Source organism: Notolabrus celidotus, chromosome 20 (assembly GCF_009762535.1).
Source record: "Notolabrus celidotus isolate fNotCel1 chromosome 20, fNotCel1.pri, whole genome shotgun sequence".
NCBI classification, from domain to species: domain Eukaryota; kingdom Metazoa; phylum Chordata; class Actinopteri; order Labriformes; family Labridae; genus Notolabrus; species Notolabrus celidotus.
In genome coordinates, this window is record NC_048291.1 from 9,902,452 (window position 1) to 9,920,749 (window position 18,298).

At 42.2% G+C, this 18,298-nt stretch overlaps 1 protein-coding gene across 6 annotated transcripts in view; it reads right to left on the minus strand.

Moving 5' to 3' along the window:
• tnrc6c1 (trinucleotide repeat containing adaptor 6C1) overlaps nucleotides 1–18,298 on the minus strand; it is a 56,427-nt gene that overhangs the window by 24,839 nt on the left and 13,290 nt on the right. For 4 of the 6 annotated variants that reach the window (XM_034711519.1, XM_034711516.1, XM_034711518.1 and 1 more), the window contains exon 4: nucleotides 4,745–5,098. The exons of the other annotated variants lie outside the window; for them this stretch is intronic. In XM_034711519.1, coding sequence (XP_034567410.1) covers nucleotides 4,745–5,098 — 354 coding nt within the window. The remainder of the gene's footprint in view (nucleotides 1–4,744; nucleotides 5,099–18,298) is intronic. 6 annotated transcript variants of the gene reach the window in all.

Sequence of the window (18,298 nt, forward strand, 5' to 3'; positions counted from 1 at the left end):
TGAACCACAGAGCAAACTCTCACTATGTTACTTTAGTAATTATTCTACACATTAAAAGCTGATTGCTTAATAAGAACAATGAAGCAAGTGTGCAGTTCATGTTCCAGTTAGTCGAATAATTGCTTCTATAATTCGATGACTAGTCGACTATCAAAACAGCCGATACATGCAGCTCTAAATGTGATATTCAATACCTGGACCTTCATCTATCACAAGCTAAAAACACTTAAAACTGCAGTGTAGCAGCTGGATGATGATACTTTAAATTCAAAACAAAAGGATGTAAATATGGATTTAGGCAGACTCCTATTGTGAAGACTAGCAGGTCTTTAACTTTCATTCATATGTTTTTAATTCTTTCTTCTGATTAGCTGTAAATAAGTTTAGTGTTAGGATTAGACTCCTTGTGGGGCTACGGTGTGAAGAATTGCAATCTGGAACAAATAGCAGCAGCGTATTTAAAGGGACTGTGCAGAAATGTAGGAGAGAGAGTGTTTTATGTGGAAGCTTTCATTGCAGCTGCTTTGCCATTGTTATTATCTCGACATTATCTCGAGGGAAACGACCAACAGACGACAAAACATGTCTTCTAAAAAGTACTGGTTCAAGACATCTGGACGTCATGTTTGCCTTTGAGTATCCTCTTTCTCCCCCCCCCCCCTCCTAAAGGATAAACCAGGTCAAGGGCTTTCTCCAGCATGCCAGTCTTAAAATAGCTTGCTCCCTCACGCCTCCTCTACATGAAAGGGCCTTGGGATACGGATTGTTAGCCAAGCAAAAGGCAACACTGGGAGAAGGCTGTTATAACAGGAAGATTGACAGACATGCATATAGCATGTGCGCCTGACTTATCCCTGCAGCTCTGGGGCCAACAAGGGCATTCGTGAGCTGTGGGGTCAGTATATTGAAGGTGGACGAGTTGAACGCACACGCATCAGAAAACAATAAATATGCAAAGAGAGTGAGAGAAGAGTGGGAGAACGGAGTGAGCAGGAGAGGATAGAGAAAAAAAATGAGAGTGCGCTAAACATTTTTGGTTAACAGCGAGCTGATGTTTAATCACATCACAAGACGTCCCAGCCCTCTTTGAGGGGGATTCCCAAGGCTCTTTTACAGCATCATCAGCAGACTTAAAGAGCACATCAAGTTGAGCGTGCATACACTCTCTCTGTTCTCCACCAGGCAAGTTATTAGCACATTAGCTGTGCTGCTTTCTCACTTGACAAGGCCTGTTTACACCAAGATGTTTTTGTTGGTGCTGCTGTGCAGAGCGAGTACAATGCTGCCTACTGGTAATAAAATCTTTGTCGTTACTTTGTTAGATTTATGAAAGCGGGGTTAGACAAATGAAAAAGGAGCAGTTATAAGTCCTAGGAGCTACAGTAAAAGTATTATAAGACATCAAGTTTATCCCTTGATCAGCTGATGGTCAACTTAACAAGTCCAAGGCTGCCGAGTGAGTTATTGCCACACAAAGACTAATAAATGTACGTAATTGGAGTAAAGAGCTGCATTTGGATTTCTGTACGTTGTCTGACTCAATAAAATCTGAACTCTCGTTGTGAACCGTGACCATTAAAACACACCAGAGGTTGCAGCCGCTTGCCTTTACACAAGAATTAAACTTTGTATTAAGTTGAGCAGAGGAACACACACAGAAAGAGAAAGAGAAAGTTCCTGTTTCCTTACAGAAGCACACACACACACACACACACACACACACACACACACACACACACACACACACACACACACACACACACACACACACACACACACACACACACACACACACACACACACACACACACACACACAGAGAGAGACCACGTTTATCGGCCAGACTTTCTTCAGAGCGGACATGTGACCGGGTAATGAAAGACGGGGTGAGGCGAGGGGGAGTCAGCGGATGGAGAGAGGAGGGAGAGAGAGGGGAGGGAATGAATGCAGCCAGTGTGCGTCTACTGTTAGCTTTCGGTTAGAAATGAAAGCAGGGTGAGAGACAATCAGCAGACGAGGCTGTGGGGATGGAGTGATGGAAGTGGGTTCACCTGTGGAGCTCTGTAGGTGTGTTGTGCAAAACAAAAATAAGCTGTGAAGTTTTTGCTAATGTGCAAAACCTTTGAGCATTTGAATGTTATTGAACAGCAGTCAACAAAACCACGAGTGGACTTCTATCTCTCTTCCAGTTTGGAAGGTCCTCCCTGTTTGTCCGTCCTAATGTAATCAGTGGGTTCAAAGACGTACGGAGAGCAAAAGCAGAGCAGTGCAGGGCTGCCAGAGAGGGGTGGAGAGAAGTAGCAGCTTTTACCGTAAGCCATGAGTCACTTCAGCCCACAGTACTGGACCTCTGCCATGCTCGCTCTCTCCTTCTTTCTTTCTTTCTTTCTTTCCCTCTCACTCAGTCTCTCTATCAGCGCCAGGTCAGGCCCACTGAGGAGCCCAGCCAACTAGCTTGCTCCGTATGGCTCCTCCTCCAACAACAGGAAATACTGAAGGGCTGGTCAGCGATGCTCAATGAGGAGGAAGATGATGAGAGGGAGTAGAAATAAACACCTGGATAAACGTCTAATCACCATGGAAATAAAATTTCATTCAAACAGCATCAAACAGATGCTCAGACATGCATTTATAGTGAGATTTGTTTTCATTACCAGACAACAAAAAAGTGCCCTGAAAGACTTCAGCATCATCTCAAAGGAGCAGATGATGTTTCATTAAGAAAGACTAAACCTTTACCACTTGAGAGAAATACAAGAACCCGACTTAATGCGACGTGCAGAGCCCCAGGAAAGAAAATACACAAACATAGAGAGATAGCCAGCTGTGTTTACTCTCCATCCTCTCCCACTGTACTCCTCTATCCCCACTCCTAATCCCCAGCCAGGCGGAGGCAGAGGGAAAACAAACAACACTCAGCAACACCTGTGACGCCTTCACACTGCTCTACAGGTACACACAGCACTGCTACAATCACACTACAAAGTAGAAAACGCAGCCAATGTCACTTTAGAATGCAAGTTTATGCAAAACACAACCATTCATGGGCGGAGCACACTGAAGCCGAACAGCTATCAGGAGGAGGAGCAGTGAACAAAAATGCAAACATTACGTGTAAAAATAACTGAGACATATTTTGAGTCGACTACGTTAGAGAGTATTTATTTTTTTGACATTATGTTTGAATGTTGCTGTCTAAAGCTGGGCAGACACTGAACGGATTAAGTCTGATTTTGGCTCCCAACTAATTTTAGAATGAGCTGAGATCCCGCCAGATGGTTTGTTGTTGTTTGACGTGCAGTTTGAGAGAGGGGAAAAATGTAGTCTACTGGACAATCTGCTGATTTCTGGCATGACAGAAATGATTGTGGTCTGTCTTTCAGTCTGTTACATCTGCTTTTATCATTTATCTTAAACCTGTAACATACTGTAGGGAGTTTGCGTTGATATTTTTGTAGTAGGAGTTGATGTATTGTGGCTTAAAGCTGCTGTTCGTAGTTGTGATATAAAACATAAGTTTGGAGAGAGATTTCGAATGTCAACACTACCCCACCCACCAGAATTCCCCTATTTCTCGTGCTTGTTATATGAGGAAGCAGTGCCGGCTTCCCAGCCATTCAGGACAACCTTGAAGGGGCCGCGACTCGACCAATCAGGACCAAGCAGCTACCTCCGGTCTCAAATGATGAAGACCATGCGGAAGTGTTATAAACTGCAATACATCGAGAATCCGCTTGAGGCTGGCTGCAGAAACACCGGAAACCACATAGACATGAATGGGAAAAAGACGATCTTTGCAGCATTAATAAACATGTTTACAGCATGGTTCAAAAACAGCTTGTCCCTACAAAGCTAATTACTCTATCAGCACACACTGTATGGGGGGTGAATTTTTTTCTAACGCAACGGTTCAGAAGATATTAAGATTATGAGTTTTTGCCCAAATAAGGACATGACTGACTGGACTCCCAGTCGAGAACACATAGCTGTTGGCTAGGAGGCTCAAAATCCGCCCCTTTATGTCACACTCTGCCTGGTTGAGTTCCGCATTTCCAATATGGCTGCCTCTGTCGACTGGCTTCTAAACAGCTCTCAGGAACAGATGGGTGACATCACGGATACTACGTCCATATTTTATACAGTCTACGATCGGGACAGAGGATCGAAGAGTAGCTCTGATTGGTTCATGATAAAGGAAACAAAGGGGAATAATACAATTGCTTGATACAGAGGCATTGAAAAACACAGAGAATTGGCCATAATCTCAAATTACTGATGAGTATCAATGGGTATTATGACTTTTTTTTCAAACCCAGCAGAAAAAAAGAATTGTTGTTTTTTTTTTACCCCATTCCTACCAACTGCACCTTTAAGTCAACAGGGACTACAGATTTCGCCTTTCTAGTAACGTTAACATTACACAAGGGTAACGCTGCATTTTTCCCCGTTTGTCAACGCTTTGTTATTTTGTTTGAATGAGCCTATTTGAACTGTCACTGTGCAAAACAAACAGGTTATTGTAGTGTGACTTTACACACTTCACAAGAGAAAATATACTACTACTTTGTTTCCATCAACGCTCCAGGTGGAAATAAAAAGTCACTTTAATGGATGTATTGTGACAGATAACTCTCCTACAGCAACCCACTCTGCAGCTGGTACAATCCTTCAATTCATATTTACTGCACAGTCTGAAAAAAGGGAGTAAGGGATAGTGACACGCCAACAGATTGTCTGGGCTGACCTGTAGGCAGGCTGGCTGTTGAGGAAGAAGCGCAGGAAGGAGAGGGGTGTATGGCTACTCCCACTGCAGGTTCAGTAGTGTTGGGACGTCCTGTGTTGGTGAGAGGCAGGGTCCCCGGGGGAAGCGGCTGGCCCCTCTTCAACAGCTGCTTGTGCTCCTGCTGGCGGAAGCGCGGGGGAACCTCTCTGGGCGGGTAGCGCTGCTGGAGCGGAGTCTGGGGCTGCTGTGCTGTCTGCGGTTGACCTCCGGAGGGGGCGCGCTTGCCATTGCCACTGCTTGGGGGTACAGCCGGGGCAGCACTGGGGTTGACTGGGGGGAGAGGAGGGGCGGGATCCGGCTTGGCAGAGTCTGGCACTGTGGAATTGGAGGGTGGCGGGGGGGGGGCAGGTAACAAGAGAGAAGCAGGGATAAGGGAGGAGAGGGAGCATTAGCAAAGCAGAGTTTTTGAGTGCAAATTAAAGCCAAAACAATCACTGAGTGACTCTTAGATGATTAGATTGTATTTGTCGTTGTATATAACTGTTTTTGGAGCCCAAAGAATACTGTTCCTTTCTGCCCTGACACAAAACAAAGTTCCCCTTACACAGACTTTACTTAGTCAGGCTCTGAACCAGCATTTTCTTTTCTTGTGATCTTTCTGAAAGCACTAACAACCCCCCATCAATTAATTAGTGGTTGATCTCACTCGGCTTTCTACCCAAATCCAGCCGTCTTAACTCAGGCCTGAACACATGCTCTGCAGAGAAACACAGAGGAAGCAAAAGACGTCCTCTGGTGCGTCCACCCTGTCAATGCATTGATGGAGGTGCAACTTCTCCTGTTCAACGAAGACCTTTATTTGATGTAGAGATGCACCGATCAGATCCTGGTATCGGATATCGGCCAGAACAGAAAAAGCTAGATCGGATATTGGCGACAAGGGGCTGATATATAGTGCCGATTTAAATATCCCTCCTCCCTGCCACAGGTACAGGTCATTCTGTGGGAAACACTATGGAAACACTACGTTGACCTATCTTTTTTTTTTTCTCATTTGAAGCCGTTTTTCTATACAGAATTTTTAATTCCTCTTATCCACTGCTCAGGTTTACAGCTGAATTTCAATTTCTGTTGGTTATGAAGATTTACTCACCAAACTGCTTGTACACATTTATAATCTCTTGAATGATGATACTGTCAGTTTAAGAATGTTCATTTCATTGTGGTTTTCAAAGTCAGAAAAGCCTGAAGTTGCCAAAACATGATTCTATCCTCACATTAAGAAATAGAGATTGTTAAATCAATACAGGGATTTGATCGGTTCAGTATCGGTATCGGCAGATACCAAAGCCCAGGTATCGGTATCGGGACCTAAAAAGTAGAATCAGTGTATCCCTAATTTGGTGCTGTGTTTAAACGCTTGTAAGCGGTACCATTGGATCATTTCAGTATGTTCGATTTTTAAACAAAACAACAAACCTTGCCGAGAAGTGCAGGTGTGAGAGAGATTCAAAATAAGCTGAGTCATTGTAAAGGGTGACTTTAAACATACTGCAGATGGAGAAGATCAACACAGAAGACACATACAGGAAGAATGAAAGAGAGTCTGTGTAAGCCTTTGGGTGCATTAAGACATCAGGGTCGAAATTGTGTAAAAGTGTGACAAATATTTTTAGCAAACTAAAATGTGTCACTCTATGGGAAACGCAACAGAACAAGGAGAAATATTTTCTGGATGGTTTTTGTGGCCAAGCATTTCCTGCCCTGCATCTTTTTTTAATCCAGGGTTACTTTTGGATGAGAACTATAATGTTAAATTCAGATGTCTATAAACGCACATGAGTGGCCTTCCTCCTGGCTGCCTGTCAGCAGTGGTCAATTTAAACACATGGCTACTCTTTGGAGAACCAGGGTGCTGTAGTAATCTCAGGGTGGCACTGACATAAACCTTCAGCCTCCAGGGGATGGCCAAGACACAGATTAGAGGTGATGAGGAGGTCAAGTAGCAGATAATGGACTTAGATGTGCCTGCTGCATTACTGTGGTCTCCTGCAAGACAAGCGCCGTAAAGATCGCTCAGTCCTGTCAACAATCACCACTCATGGTTTGTGGCAGGCCGTGTCCACTGAAATGAACACCTCTCAGTGCTGTAAGTTATTAACTGCATGTGCAGCCGCTGAAGCCAAGCGCTCATGTCCCCGTTAGTTACCCGTAGCAACAGAGTGAGGTTCTCTTGCATGCCCGCACACAGACACACAAGTGCACACCTTTGCCCTGACAAGCTGTCTCCTGTTGTTTGGGGCTGAGGAGAGATCTGTTCCGAAGACTTCTGTGAGCTGTCAGCCAAGTGTCCCGTTAGCCAGTTTCTGCTCATCTTCCTCTAACCTGCATTGACTGCTATTTTCTGGCCACTAGGGGGCAGCAGAAAAACTTTGCCAACACAACTCTGACATAATATCACCTTTGAAGTAAAAATGGCAAACAGCAGCTATGAATAACTGTGATATTTCTGTCCAAAGAGGATATTTTAATCTAAGATTAACTCTTTGTTTTTCAGGTTTATAAACACAGTAGGGGAAATGTCTTACTATTTAGCTGCATAATAAACAAGTATGTTCACCATCTTGTCCTCAGCTGTCTGTCTGCTGCTTGTTCTGAGAGCTTTTCTTGATGAAAAAAAAACTGGTGCAACTGTGCACAACCCTGACACATATTATGATGTTTCATCACAGTCAGAGATCTTATCTGTGATGCAGAAAGTATTCATCAATATTTATCCATGACACAAAAATCAAAAGGAGACTGACTGTTATGTTTAGCTGTGTGAGGATAATTAATAATGATTAAAAATAAAATAAATAACACTAATACATTAAATAATGAATAAAATAATAACAATAATAATAAATACAATAATACATAAAATCAAACTAACAATAATGAAAAAAATAATTAAATTAAATAATGAATAAAATCAAACTAATAATAATGATACATTTAAGAATACATTAAACTAAAAAAAATAATTAAATGAAAATAACAATAATAATACATTAAATAATGAATAAAATAATAAGAAATAAAATAAGAAATAAAACAAAAATAACTATAATACTGAATAAAATAATAAATAAAATAAAATAAAATAGTAATAACAACTAAATAAAATAAAAATAAAAAATAATAATAATAACACTTAAATTGTGTAGCACTTTTCAATACAAGTAACAAAGTGCTTCACAAAAACAGTAAAAACTAACAATAAAAGTAGAGAGGTAAAACCTTAAAAATTAGAATAAATCCGCAAAATAAAAGCTATATTATAAAGGTGGGTCTTCAGTAGCAAAATAAAATGAGGGACTGACTCTGCAAGTCTGATCTCCTCTGGCTGGCTGTTCCACAGTCGGGGGGCTCTGACAGCAAAGGTCCTGTCACCTTTAGTTTTTAGTTTAGAACATGGAACAGTGAGCAGAGCACTGCCAGAGGATCTCAGACTTCGTCCTGGTTCATAGGGGATAAAAGCTCAGACAAATATGGAGGGGCGAGTCCATGTTGTGCCTTAAACGTGATTAAAAGTATCTTCAAATCGACCATAAAAACAACAGGTTTAAGACTATGAGGAGGAGTCATTTAACTGAGATTTGAAAAAAGTCCTTTACTCAAAGCCCAAATAGTGAAGTTTGTAGTCTGTACAGCTTAACTTGCACACTTATTGAAAGTGAAGAGGAAGGTGAAGATAGTGGGGATTATTCTTTACAGATTTGACATCTCTTGCAATGCCTTTCACATTCACTGTTGATACATTTGTATAATAAAATTTAGAAAAAAAATCAATAGAGTCTAAATTCATATCTGTGCACAGTGAACTAGAAATAGCACGCTCGTCTTCGCAGAAATTCCTCCCCCAGAAAAGCCACAGTCAAAGCTATACGGTGTTAAATGTTGAGCAGGCTAATGTGCTGCAGCTGAATGTGGAAATGCAATGTTAAGGGTCAGCACTAAGTCAAACAGGATGATCAGCTCGAGGTCACCGAGCTGCTGCTGGCTGAGATGCATTATGGGACACAAAGCACACGGGATAATCGCCTCAGTTCATTTCATTACATAATAGAATAATCGGGTAAACTAGAATGTAAACAGGATGCAAAAAATGTGTTTAAAGCATACAAACGTTGTATAAGCAGAAACATAAACATCAGCTGATCAGACATAAATAATGTCCACGCTTGGCCGACGCAGTTTGAGTCTCTGCTCACAAGAGAGGGAAGGAGGACACACAAAATGAAGAGCTTCAACCAAAAAGAGAATCTTTGTGTGGCCTAAATGAGTTATAAAGAGCCGTGCTTCACCACTGGCTGCCATCCCGAGTGTGTGCAGTGAAGCAATGAATAACTCGCACACATGCGGCCAGCCCGACACACACAAAAACAAAGGGTTATGTAATGCTGAGGCCCACACGGAGGGGAGAGAGGACGGGATATGTCAGGGAATATACATCCACACTGTCTGCTGACAGACGTTCACTCACATAGAACAACCAACTCCTCCTCTTCTTCATCTTTCCTGTGTATGTTTATGTCTGTCATGCATGTGTGTGTCGGGATTCCTATGTTATTTTTGCCCCCTTTGACCACCGCACTGCATATTTGGATCCAGTTTCAGGCGTCTCTGTCTGTGTGTCTCCCTCTCCCTGCAGCCTCGGAGCTCAGGGAGGAAGCTGGAGAGCTTGAGTTCGCCTCTCATCGGATTTCTCTACATCTGCTTCCATTTCCTCTCCGTCCCTGTGTTTCATTCCTCCCCACCTTCCTGTGATCTCCTCTCCCTTTCTCCTTCATTTGCTGTGATCTGGCATTATCCTCTTGTCATTATTACTGTATTAAGGGGGGGCAGATGGACACAATAATTCCGGGGCCGGTTCTCCCTGCTGATTTTCGGAGGTGATTTCCTCCAAAAACAGAGGACTTTGTGGATGTGATACATGGTATAATAGGAGTTATGGAGGCGATCGTTATACAGTTGGGACTCTCTGATGTGTGACGTAGATTCTTATGAAGGCTGGGGGAAGGGGAGCGCTGGCTTGCAGCTCTGTCGGCCAATCAGAGGAGAGAGACAAGGAGAGAGAGAGAGGCAGAGCAGAGAGGGTAAGTGATAAAGAGAATAGTGTGTGTGTAAGACAGTCTCCTCCCCCTCACGCGCTACTGTGAGCTGGAGTCTCACTACATGAAACCAGCTCAGATCTAAATCCACTTACAATTAGAGGCCCGTTTGACTGTAGTATGCCAAAGGAATGACACAAGTCCTGCATGTTTGGTAACACCAGAAAGACAGATGCATCAAAGTGAAACGTTCTGTCATTTGCAATTATGCTTGTGCTGAGAATCAGAGACCGAATCTGACTTAGGAAGGGGATCAGGACACGAAAACAAACAAACCTCTGGCATCAACAAGGTGTGGCTCATTTAGTATAAGTCTCACAAGGATATGCTTTACAGAGAAAAGTGATATGCAGTAAAAAGAGATCACAGCCACTGGCTCCGACAGCTGAGGACTGTGTTTTTGCAAATAGGCTGTGTGGGAGCACAGGAGAATTCCCGGTTCATCAAAGATGCACATCAAAAATGTGGCCTCAGGGATGTGTGCACTTCATGGAGAGGAAGACATCCCTTTTATACTTTAAAGGGGTCTTAATTTTCTGAGAGGAAAGATGAGAACAAGCTCACCTCCCTGTTTAAGACCTAAAGGTTGGGGGTTGTCTGGAAAGATATCAGAGAGTCGGAGGTAGGTGGAGGAGAAGGAGGGGGTGGAGGGATTGATTCTTCCTCTGTGGCCACATGACCTTGGAGTTAAAGGATCTCTCTGTGAGTTTTATACGTGTAAGTCTTTAGATTCAAACTGCTCAGGACCTACAGGAGAACCGCATATTTACACAGGTAGACCGTCTCACGGAAGAAGCATTTAACAAGTAAAACACATGCTTCTCCTTGAATAACAAACTCCTGATTGTCCCTCGTTCTTTATTTCTTTAGTAGAAATAACAGTTCAAGGTATCTCATAGTTTCCAAACATTCATAGTGAACAAAATGTGCTGCTCATTTTAATTCATAAAAGCATTTCAACGATGTAGTCAGGCGGTATTTTCCTTTCGCAGGGAAATGTAATGTAGAGCAGAGCCCATGTAGTTTAACAGCAGACGCTGGCACAGCTTCAAAAGTGGAAGTGAGTTAATTTGTTGCAAGAGCAACAGCTGCAGGTTTAAACACTATTGGTCTCAGTTCAATTCTTCCTACACGTCTGATAATAGCAACCTGCTGACTCCGCTTTCCATTCATCTGAGTGGATCGACGTGCTCTTGGGTTTTGCATGCAAAACTTCTGTTTGTTAGCGCTTATAAGCTTTCCATAGCTGAGCCTTTAATCGGCCAAGTTAAGGCCAACATGGAGGTTGTACAAACTACCTCAAGAACTTCTTGTTCCTATAAACAGTGGTATCTGTTGCTCAATGTACAGCAGGGTGCATGCCTTTACTATAACAGGCTGCTGTGCTGGCTTCAGCTACTTCTTATCTATGAGACAACATCACAGACATGGGGCCGGATAAAAAGAGAGGCAGCGTGGGGAAAAAGGGAAGGTGGGAATTTCACCGCATCCAATAAAGGGATACAGACGTCATACTTCAGTCACAACGACAATATACAACATTTTACAATCTATTGAATAGGGCTGTGCCAAAATATCAATAGGCTACTACGATATATCGCAAGATTTCGTCTTGCCATACGTTACCTATACACTGGCGCCAAATATCGATATTTAAACAATCTGTTCTAAACAGATTTTCTCACAAAAACCTGCTACAATTTTGATTTACAGAGTCACTACTTCAAGCCTCCACATGATGGTGCTTAGCATGAATAAGAGTGGGGCTGCTGTAGAGTACTCTTTGAAAGGAAATAAAAAGACAAAGAAGAAGAAGAAAATGGCGCAAGGCGGAGGATTAGCAAACAGCAGAGAAAAACATGTGAAAGATGCACCGTTAAATTTCAAATCTAAAGTCTGGGCCCACTTCGGCTTTTACTATACTGACAATGGAACAACACTTGATAAAATAATTCGCAATCTGCAACAAGTGTCTCACGAAGGTCAAGTACACCGGCAACACAACGAACATGCATAGCCACCTTGTCCGTCATCATCCTGAGCTTGCCGTCAAGGAGAGGACGGTTCACGACGCTAATGCTAATGTTTCTGTGAGCCAGCCTACAATCAACACCGTAAGTGTGCAGTATGTACTTTGTTTTACTTGGCTGTTGTTCATGTGAAATTGATTTACAATGTTTTGCAATTCCTCTGAAATGGATTCAGTGCAGTCAATATATTCTGAATTTCTTCAGTGACACAGATATCGTGATGTATCGTGGATGATATTTCTTGCAATATATCAATTATCGCAGAATCACTGTATCATGATAGTATCGTTATCGTGGGGGACCAGGTGATACCCAGCCCTACTATTGAATGCTGTTGCAAACTAGATCGTGATTTGTTGTCTTTTTGAATTGCAAATTCTGTCCCAAAATTTCTTTCTGCGAATAAAAGTGATATTTTCAGTTTGTTCTCCCCACGACTGAGTAGTCAAGCAGACAGACTCGCCAATAGCGTATAAAGAGCTGTCAGCGTTTGCAAACAGTTAAAATTCTCAGCTTGAATGATCATATGCACACCATATCTAAATGAATGTAATCCAACATTGGTGCAAAATTTCTCAAAAGTGTGCTGTATCCATTTTTTTCCAAAGGCCAAACCAAAACTGATGCATGTAAATCCATATGTAAACAGAACAACACATCCTTCATCTGTGTGTATTTCCAGCTTCTCCATGACGCCTCCCTGTGTGACACTCATGTCAACTAAAAGAAGGAAAGTCTAATTAGCTGAAATGTTGTTGAATTTCTACGAAAGAACCGACAGCAGAGTATCAGCGAATCAAGAGCGAGGAGGGGAGGCACGTCTTCAGGGTTCTCCATGTCTTCCCTCCTGTGGGCTTTAAAATGTGAGCCGTGAGTCTCACATGAGAGGAGATTAAAGGGCTTAATTAGAAGAGAATAAATATGACACTGTAGTTAAGAAGGGAAAACCCTCCCTCGCTCACTCTGCACATTCAACACAGACAAAAATGTTATTTAAAGGCACTTAATGTCTGACTGCACAGTGTGAAGTACACCAGGATATATAGGTCAGGGCATTCATTAAACTGCAACTAGATATCTGATAATGCTGTAATAGAATCCTACACCTGAGGAGTAAAATATACAACAGGAGAGAAACACTCAAACTGCTCCTGCATGCTCTTAGAAGACATGTGAAGGACAGAGACGGCTCTCCTGGACTCCTCTCTCGTCTGTCCCTGGTCTTTTGGTGCCAACAGCTGCAGGCAGACCAGATTCCTGTCTGTTATTATTTAGAGGAAGTGATGTATGAAAGAGGGAGGAACAGTGCATCCTTCTGACCTGGGCCGAGCGGAAAAATTCCTAGAGTCTGCAATATTACCTTCATGGAAACACTGCGAGATGCTGAACTTAAGGGAATAATGTCAGCACAATTTACTTTAACATTCTTTTTTTGGTTGTGTCAGTAGTGGTGTAGTCAAGACCACATTAATCTAGACCAAGACAAGACCAAGACCAAGGTAGGGCAAGACCGAGACAAGACCAAGACCATATATATCAATGAAAAATCCTCATGAGAGTTAACAAAATGAAAGACTTGTGTTTATTTTATTTAGGTTTGCTTTGAATACAATTAACAGCAACAAACAAGGTTTGGTTTTGTCTTTGTTTCCTTTCTTTTGACTCCTTAAGTTTTGTTTTTTCTCTTATCACAGTATTGACAGGGACACAGAGCGCATCAGTGGTGGTCTCGACCGGTCTTGATATAAAATGTGGAGTCCGCCCAGTCCGAGACCGAGACAAGACCGAGTAAAAATGCTTTCCATTCTGAGAAAAAAACGAGACCTGAAATAAGCAGGCTCAAGACCGGTCTCAAGACCAAGACCGGTCTCGAGTACCACAACACAACATTTTAGCTAAGCAAATTCTACATTCGGGGTGCAATCAGGGGTGATAATCCCAGGGGAACTCACAATACGATATGGTACGATAAAACCGTGATAATTAAGTGCAAGACCATCATGTAATTATAAGATACCAATATCTGATTAACTGTCAGTTCAAAGCAGATACGTACTGAAACAGTCTGGTGCATAACTAACGGTAATTCAAATCCAACGTCCCAACAAGGACCTGAAAATCGATCACACACAGCATGTAGCCAATCTTGTATGCTACCAAATCATTGGTTTCAGTACAGACACTTTCTCAAAACATACTTTCATTCTATTTCCTGTGATCAGTTCTGTGCTGGGAGCTCAAACAGCGGTTACCTGTGATCATCAGGATGTGTGTTCCTTACAGTGAGGAGTGAGTTCTCTCAATGATTGAGCATAAACAAAGTTTCACACTGAGATGTATGTTCAATAGCTTAAAGCAAGCAGGATGCAACCTAGTTTCTTCCCATGTCACACCTTGACATCACACAGCTCCATTTACAGCCTGATACAGAAATTCACATGACACCCTTTTTATTCAAAACCACTTTACATGATATTAACACACATCTGTGACCTGCTAACCTCGATGTAAAGAATAAAGAGTGTTCTGTATTTGGATGCACTTGAATTACCTCACTCACACTTATGTTGCCTTCAGAGCTACAAGTGTTCTCTGAGGAGGCTGGATGCTTCAACTGGGCCCGTGTAGAAGTCATGGTAGTAGTAATTCACGTGACTGAAGACACTTATTGAAAACACAATGAGCGCATATGCATAATTTATGCAGAGTCTAATCCGCCACAGTAGCCGTATCCATCCGCTACCTCTGTTGCTCTTTAAAACGCAGTTTATCATCACCTCGGCTGCATCCATTAAAACTGTGCCCCGGGAAGAGGACATGTTTAAGGGGCGGAGACGATGACAAGAGGCACACTGGTATAAATTCCCCTCTGATCACACCACAATTTATGACTCTCCAACACAAAGCGCGGGGTGTAATTAGGCAGAAGTGAAACGGCAAATTAATTTGTTATGAAATTACTGGCGCGACACTAACATATAATAATGTTATCTTTTATTGCACCATGTAAATGTGCGTCTTGATGTGCATGTATGTGGCACTCTTCTCCTCGATAAGGATTAAAATGCAGTGCATGAACAACAGCTTATTAACCCTTTGAAATGAACTTCAGTGCAGCATGTTGATGGGAGAAGGCCTCTGTGGTGGTACACATGAGCTATGACGGAGCAAATATGTTTCACTATTAAACCTCTCTCTGGTACTTTCTTAAGAAGGTGGTCAGTGGCAGGGCACAGCAGCTGATGGGTAAGGATCATAGACTGTATAAAATATGGACATAGTATCCATGACGTCAACCATCTGTTTCTGAAGCACTGATTTGAGGCCAATCGTCAGCGGGAGTCATATTGCTACTGTCTAGTGATTGTGACGTAAAGAGGCAAGCTTTGAGCCTCCTATCCAACAACTACAGTGTTCCTGCCCGTTAATCAAGTCAGCTGTGCCTCGCATTGGAAGACTCGTCATCTCAATATCTGGGAAATTGCTGCGTTAGAAAAAAATCCGACCCCCGGCCCCCGTACAGTGTGTGCCGATCGAGAAATGAGCTATTCAGATAACACTCGTCTTTTGTACCAGACTGTAAACACAAACTGCTGTAAAAATTGGCTTCTTTGAATTGGTGTGTATGTGGTTTCCGGTACTTCCGGAGCCAGCCTCAAGCTAATCCTCGAAGAACTGCAGTTTTTAGCACTTCCGCATTGGACTCATTTTTAGACCGGCTTGCTTCAAACTGGTCAGAATTAAATCAGTTGAAAAAAATTGAAAATGAGTCGCTTCAAGGGACTCCAGGTACAAACAAACATGCAGACAAAAGAAAGACTAATCAGTAAACATGGAGCCTCAAGCCACAACTGTGGCATTAATAAGATCTTCCACGTCAGTATTAGTTCTATAATGAGGGATCGTTACTGTCGTCCTCATGTTCATCTTTTTAATTCCAAAATACATGAACCAGGACACAAACTTATAACACCGCTGTTTTAACTTCTATTACACACATGTGTAATCTCAGTTGTCCCAATATTTGCATAAATATGCATACAGCATAACAGGTCTCTTCAGCTAGTGTTCAAAGTCAGGAGCCCATTTAAATTTAGCTCAATTAGATTCATCCTGAATCACGTTTCAACTTTCAAACCACAACAAAATGCACCAGATTCAGTCTGCAACCTCAGTCCTGATGTCTCCTCCTGCAGCCCAGAGATTATTTCGAGAGAAAAAAAGTTTGGTGTGAGAGCTCTCTAATCTTGGTAGCTTGTTGTGAATGTGCTACATGTGCTAATTCAAAACACTCTCTGTGAGGCAGAGGTCTGTGTAGTATTTCTGGTAGTAATGCAGAGCTATATGAGTAAAACCATGTGTGCACTTGCCAGAGCACACAATGTACATATGCTGCTGGTGTCACATAAGGGGACTGTTAGAGCTAGTGTGTGTGTGTGTGTGTGTGTGTGTGTGTGTGTGTGTGTGTGTGTGTGTGTGTGTGTGTGTGTGTGTGTGTGTGTGTGTGTGTGTGTGTGTGTGTGTGTGTGTGTCAGAGACGTGAGCCAGTAGAATTATCCTGCAAAGGGCCCCTTCAGCTGTGCCGGCAAACAGGAAACTGCCGTGCATTCTCACAGTTTCACATGGCTCCGTCTGTTTCTTCTGCTCTCGGCTTTCAAGCTTTATTTTCGAGACCTCTCAAACAACCAAAGGCACCGTGTTCCAGCAGACGCCTCCCTACACTTTGCACAAATGTTACAAAAACAATTCATCCTCTCTCTTTCCTCACAGCAAACCTTCTTCTGCTTGCTTTTCCCCTCCTGCTGGTCCCTGGGTGGGCCTCTCTCTGCTAGACCAGACAGGAGGTGGTGTAGTGTTACTATGGTGCTCAGGGTCTTACCGGAGATCTCCTGTGTTTTAACAGTCTACGCGCTAGCAGTATTCTCCTAATTAGCCCCCAGTGTACCCTGTGTTAGTACCAGGGACAATCTGCATCTTTTTGTTGATTAGTCAATCGTCCATTTATGGCTTTCATGATCTTTATGAAGTCAAGACGCCAATAACCTGCAGCTATAAAAATTTAAAATTCAAAGGATATAGCCAACAATAGTGATGGGTACCTTTCACATTTGAATTGATACGGTACTGATGCCCGGTACCTGAGAATTGATATCGGTACTCAACGGTACCAATTTTCGGTACTTTTGTGTGTGTTTATGTGGTAATAAATGTTAATTTGTTTAATAATAAAATCCTAAATTGTTTTAATTTAACATATTTATTTATAAATATATAAACTTTAACAAATATACCAAAACAACATCCAACTGTTTGTATATAAACATTTCTTCAACATGAAAACTCCTAACCACAATTAACTACAACTTAATAAATTAACTAAAACTACACAGTGTTTTTTCTTAATAATGCCCAAATTGGGGCGCTGGTGGCATAGCGGTCTAAGTGCCTCACATACAGAGGCTACAGTCCCTGTCGCAGGGATTGCTGGTTCGATTACTGGCCGGTCGACCATTTTCCTTAATGTCTTCCCCCGCTCTCCACTCCCCACATTTCCTGTCTCTCTTCAGCTTACCTCTCAAATAAAGGCAAAAAGGCCAAACAACATAACTTAAAAAAAAAAAAAAAAATGCATAAATTAAGACAGCTTTATGTACTCCTATTCCTTCCCTTTCCCCTCTTGAAAAAAATGTGTGATGGGGGTCCAAATAGGACAAATACATTTAAAACAAATAAGCAACAAATAACAAATAAAGAGGATGGAGTAAAAATAAATAAAGGTACAATATTTTACAAACTGAAGTATTACAAACTACAAATGAAAGTGAAGCAAACTTCTTTGCTGTAAACTACATGTACTGTTCACTCTTCAGCCTTAAGAAAAATCTTGTGCTTCACCAGGTGCTTCCTCAGGTTAGAGGTATTCCCGCCGCTGGCCTTGCACTTTGCGTCACAAATATTGCATCGAGCACAATCTGCGTCGCATTTAGAGAAGTGGAGCCACACTTTTGAGCGCTTTCTATCAGCCATGGTTGCTCTGTTGATTGATCCTGCGGCTGCTGACGTCATTGCGGTCTTATGCATGCAATGCTGTGTTCATGTCCGGCATTGGAAAATCACCTACTCTTCCACTCCCTCACAGTCACAAGGATGCGTTTAGGTACCGTTTGATTTTACGTGAATCGGTACTTGGTAGTACTGATGGAATTCGGTCGGTACCTATAAAAGTACCGAATTCGGTACCCATCCCTTGCCAACAATGCAACATATTTAGAAATATTCTTAGTTTTGCTAAGAAATGGGTCTTGAATGCATCGAGTTGATCATCTTGACAGCAATAAAACAAGTGCACGGTATGAGGGCATACAAGAAGGTCCGATGTGATATAAAGT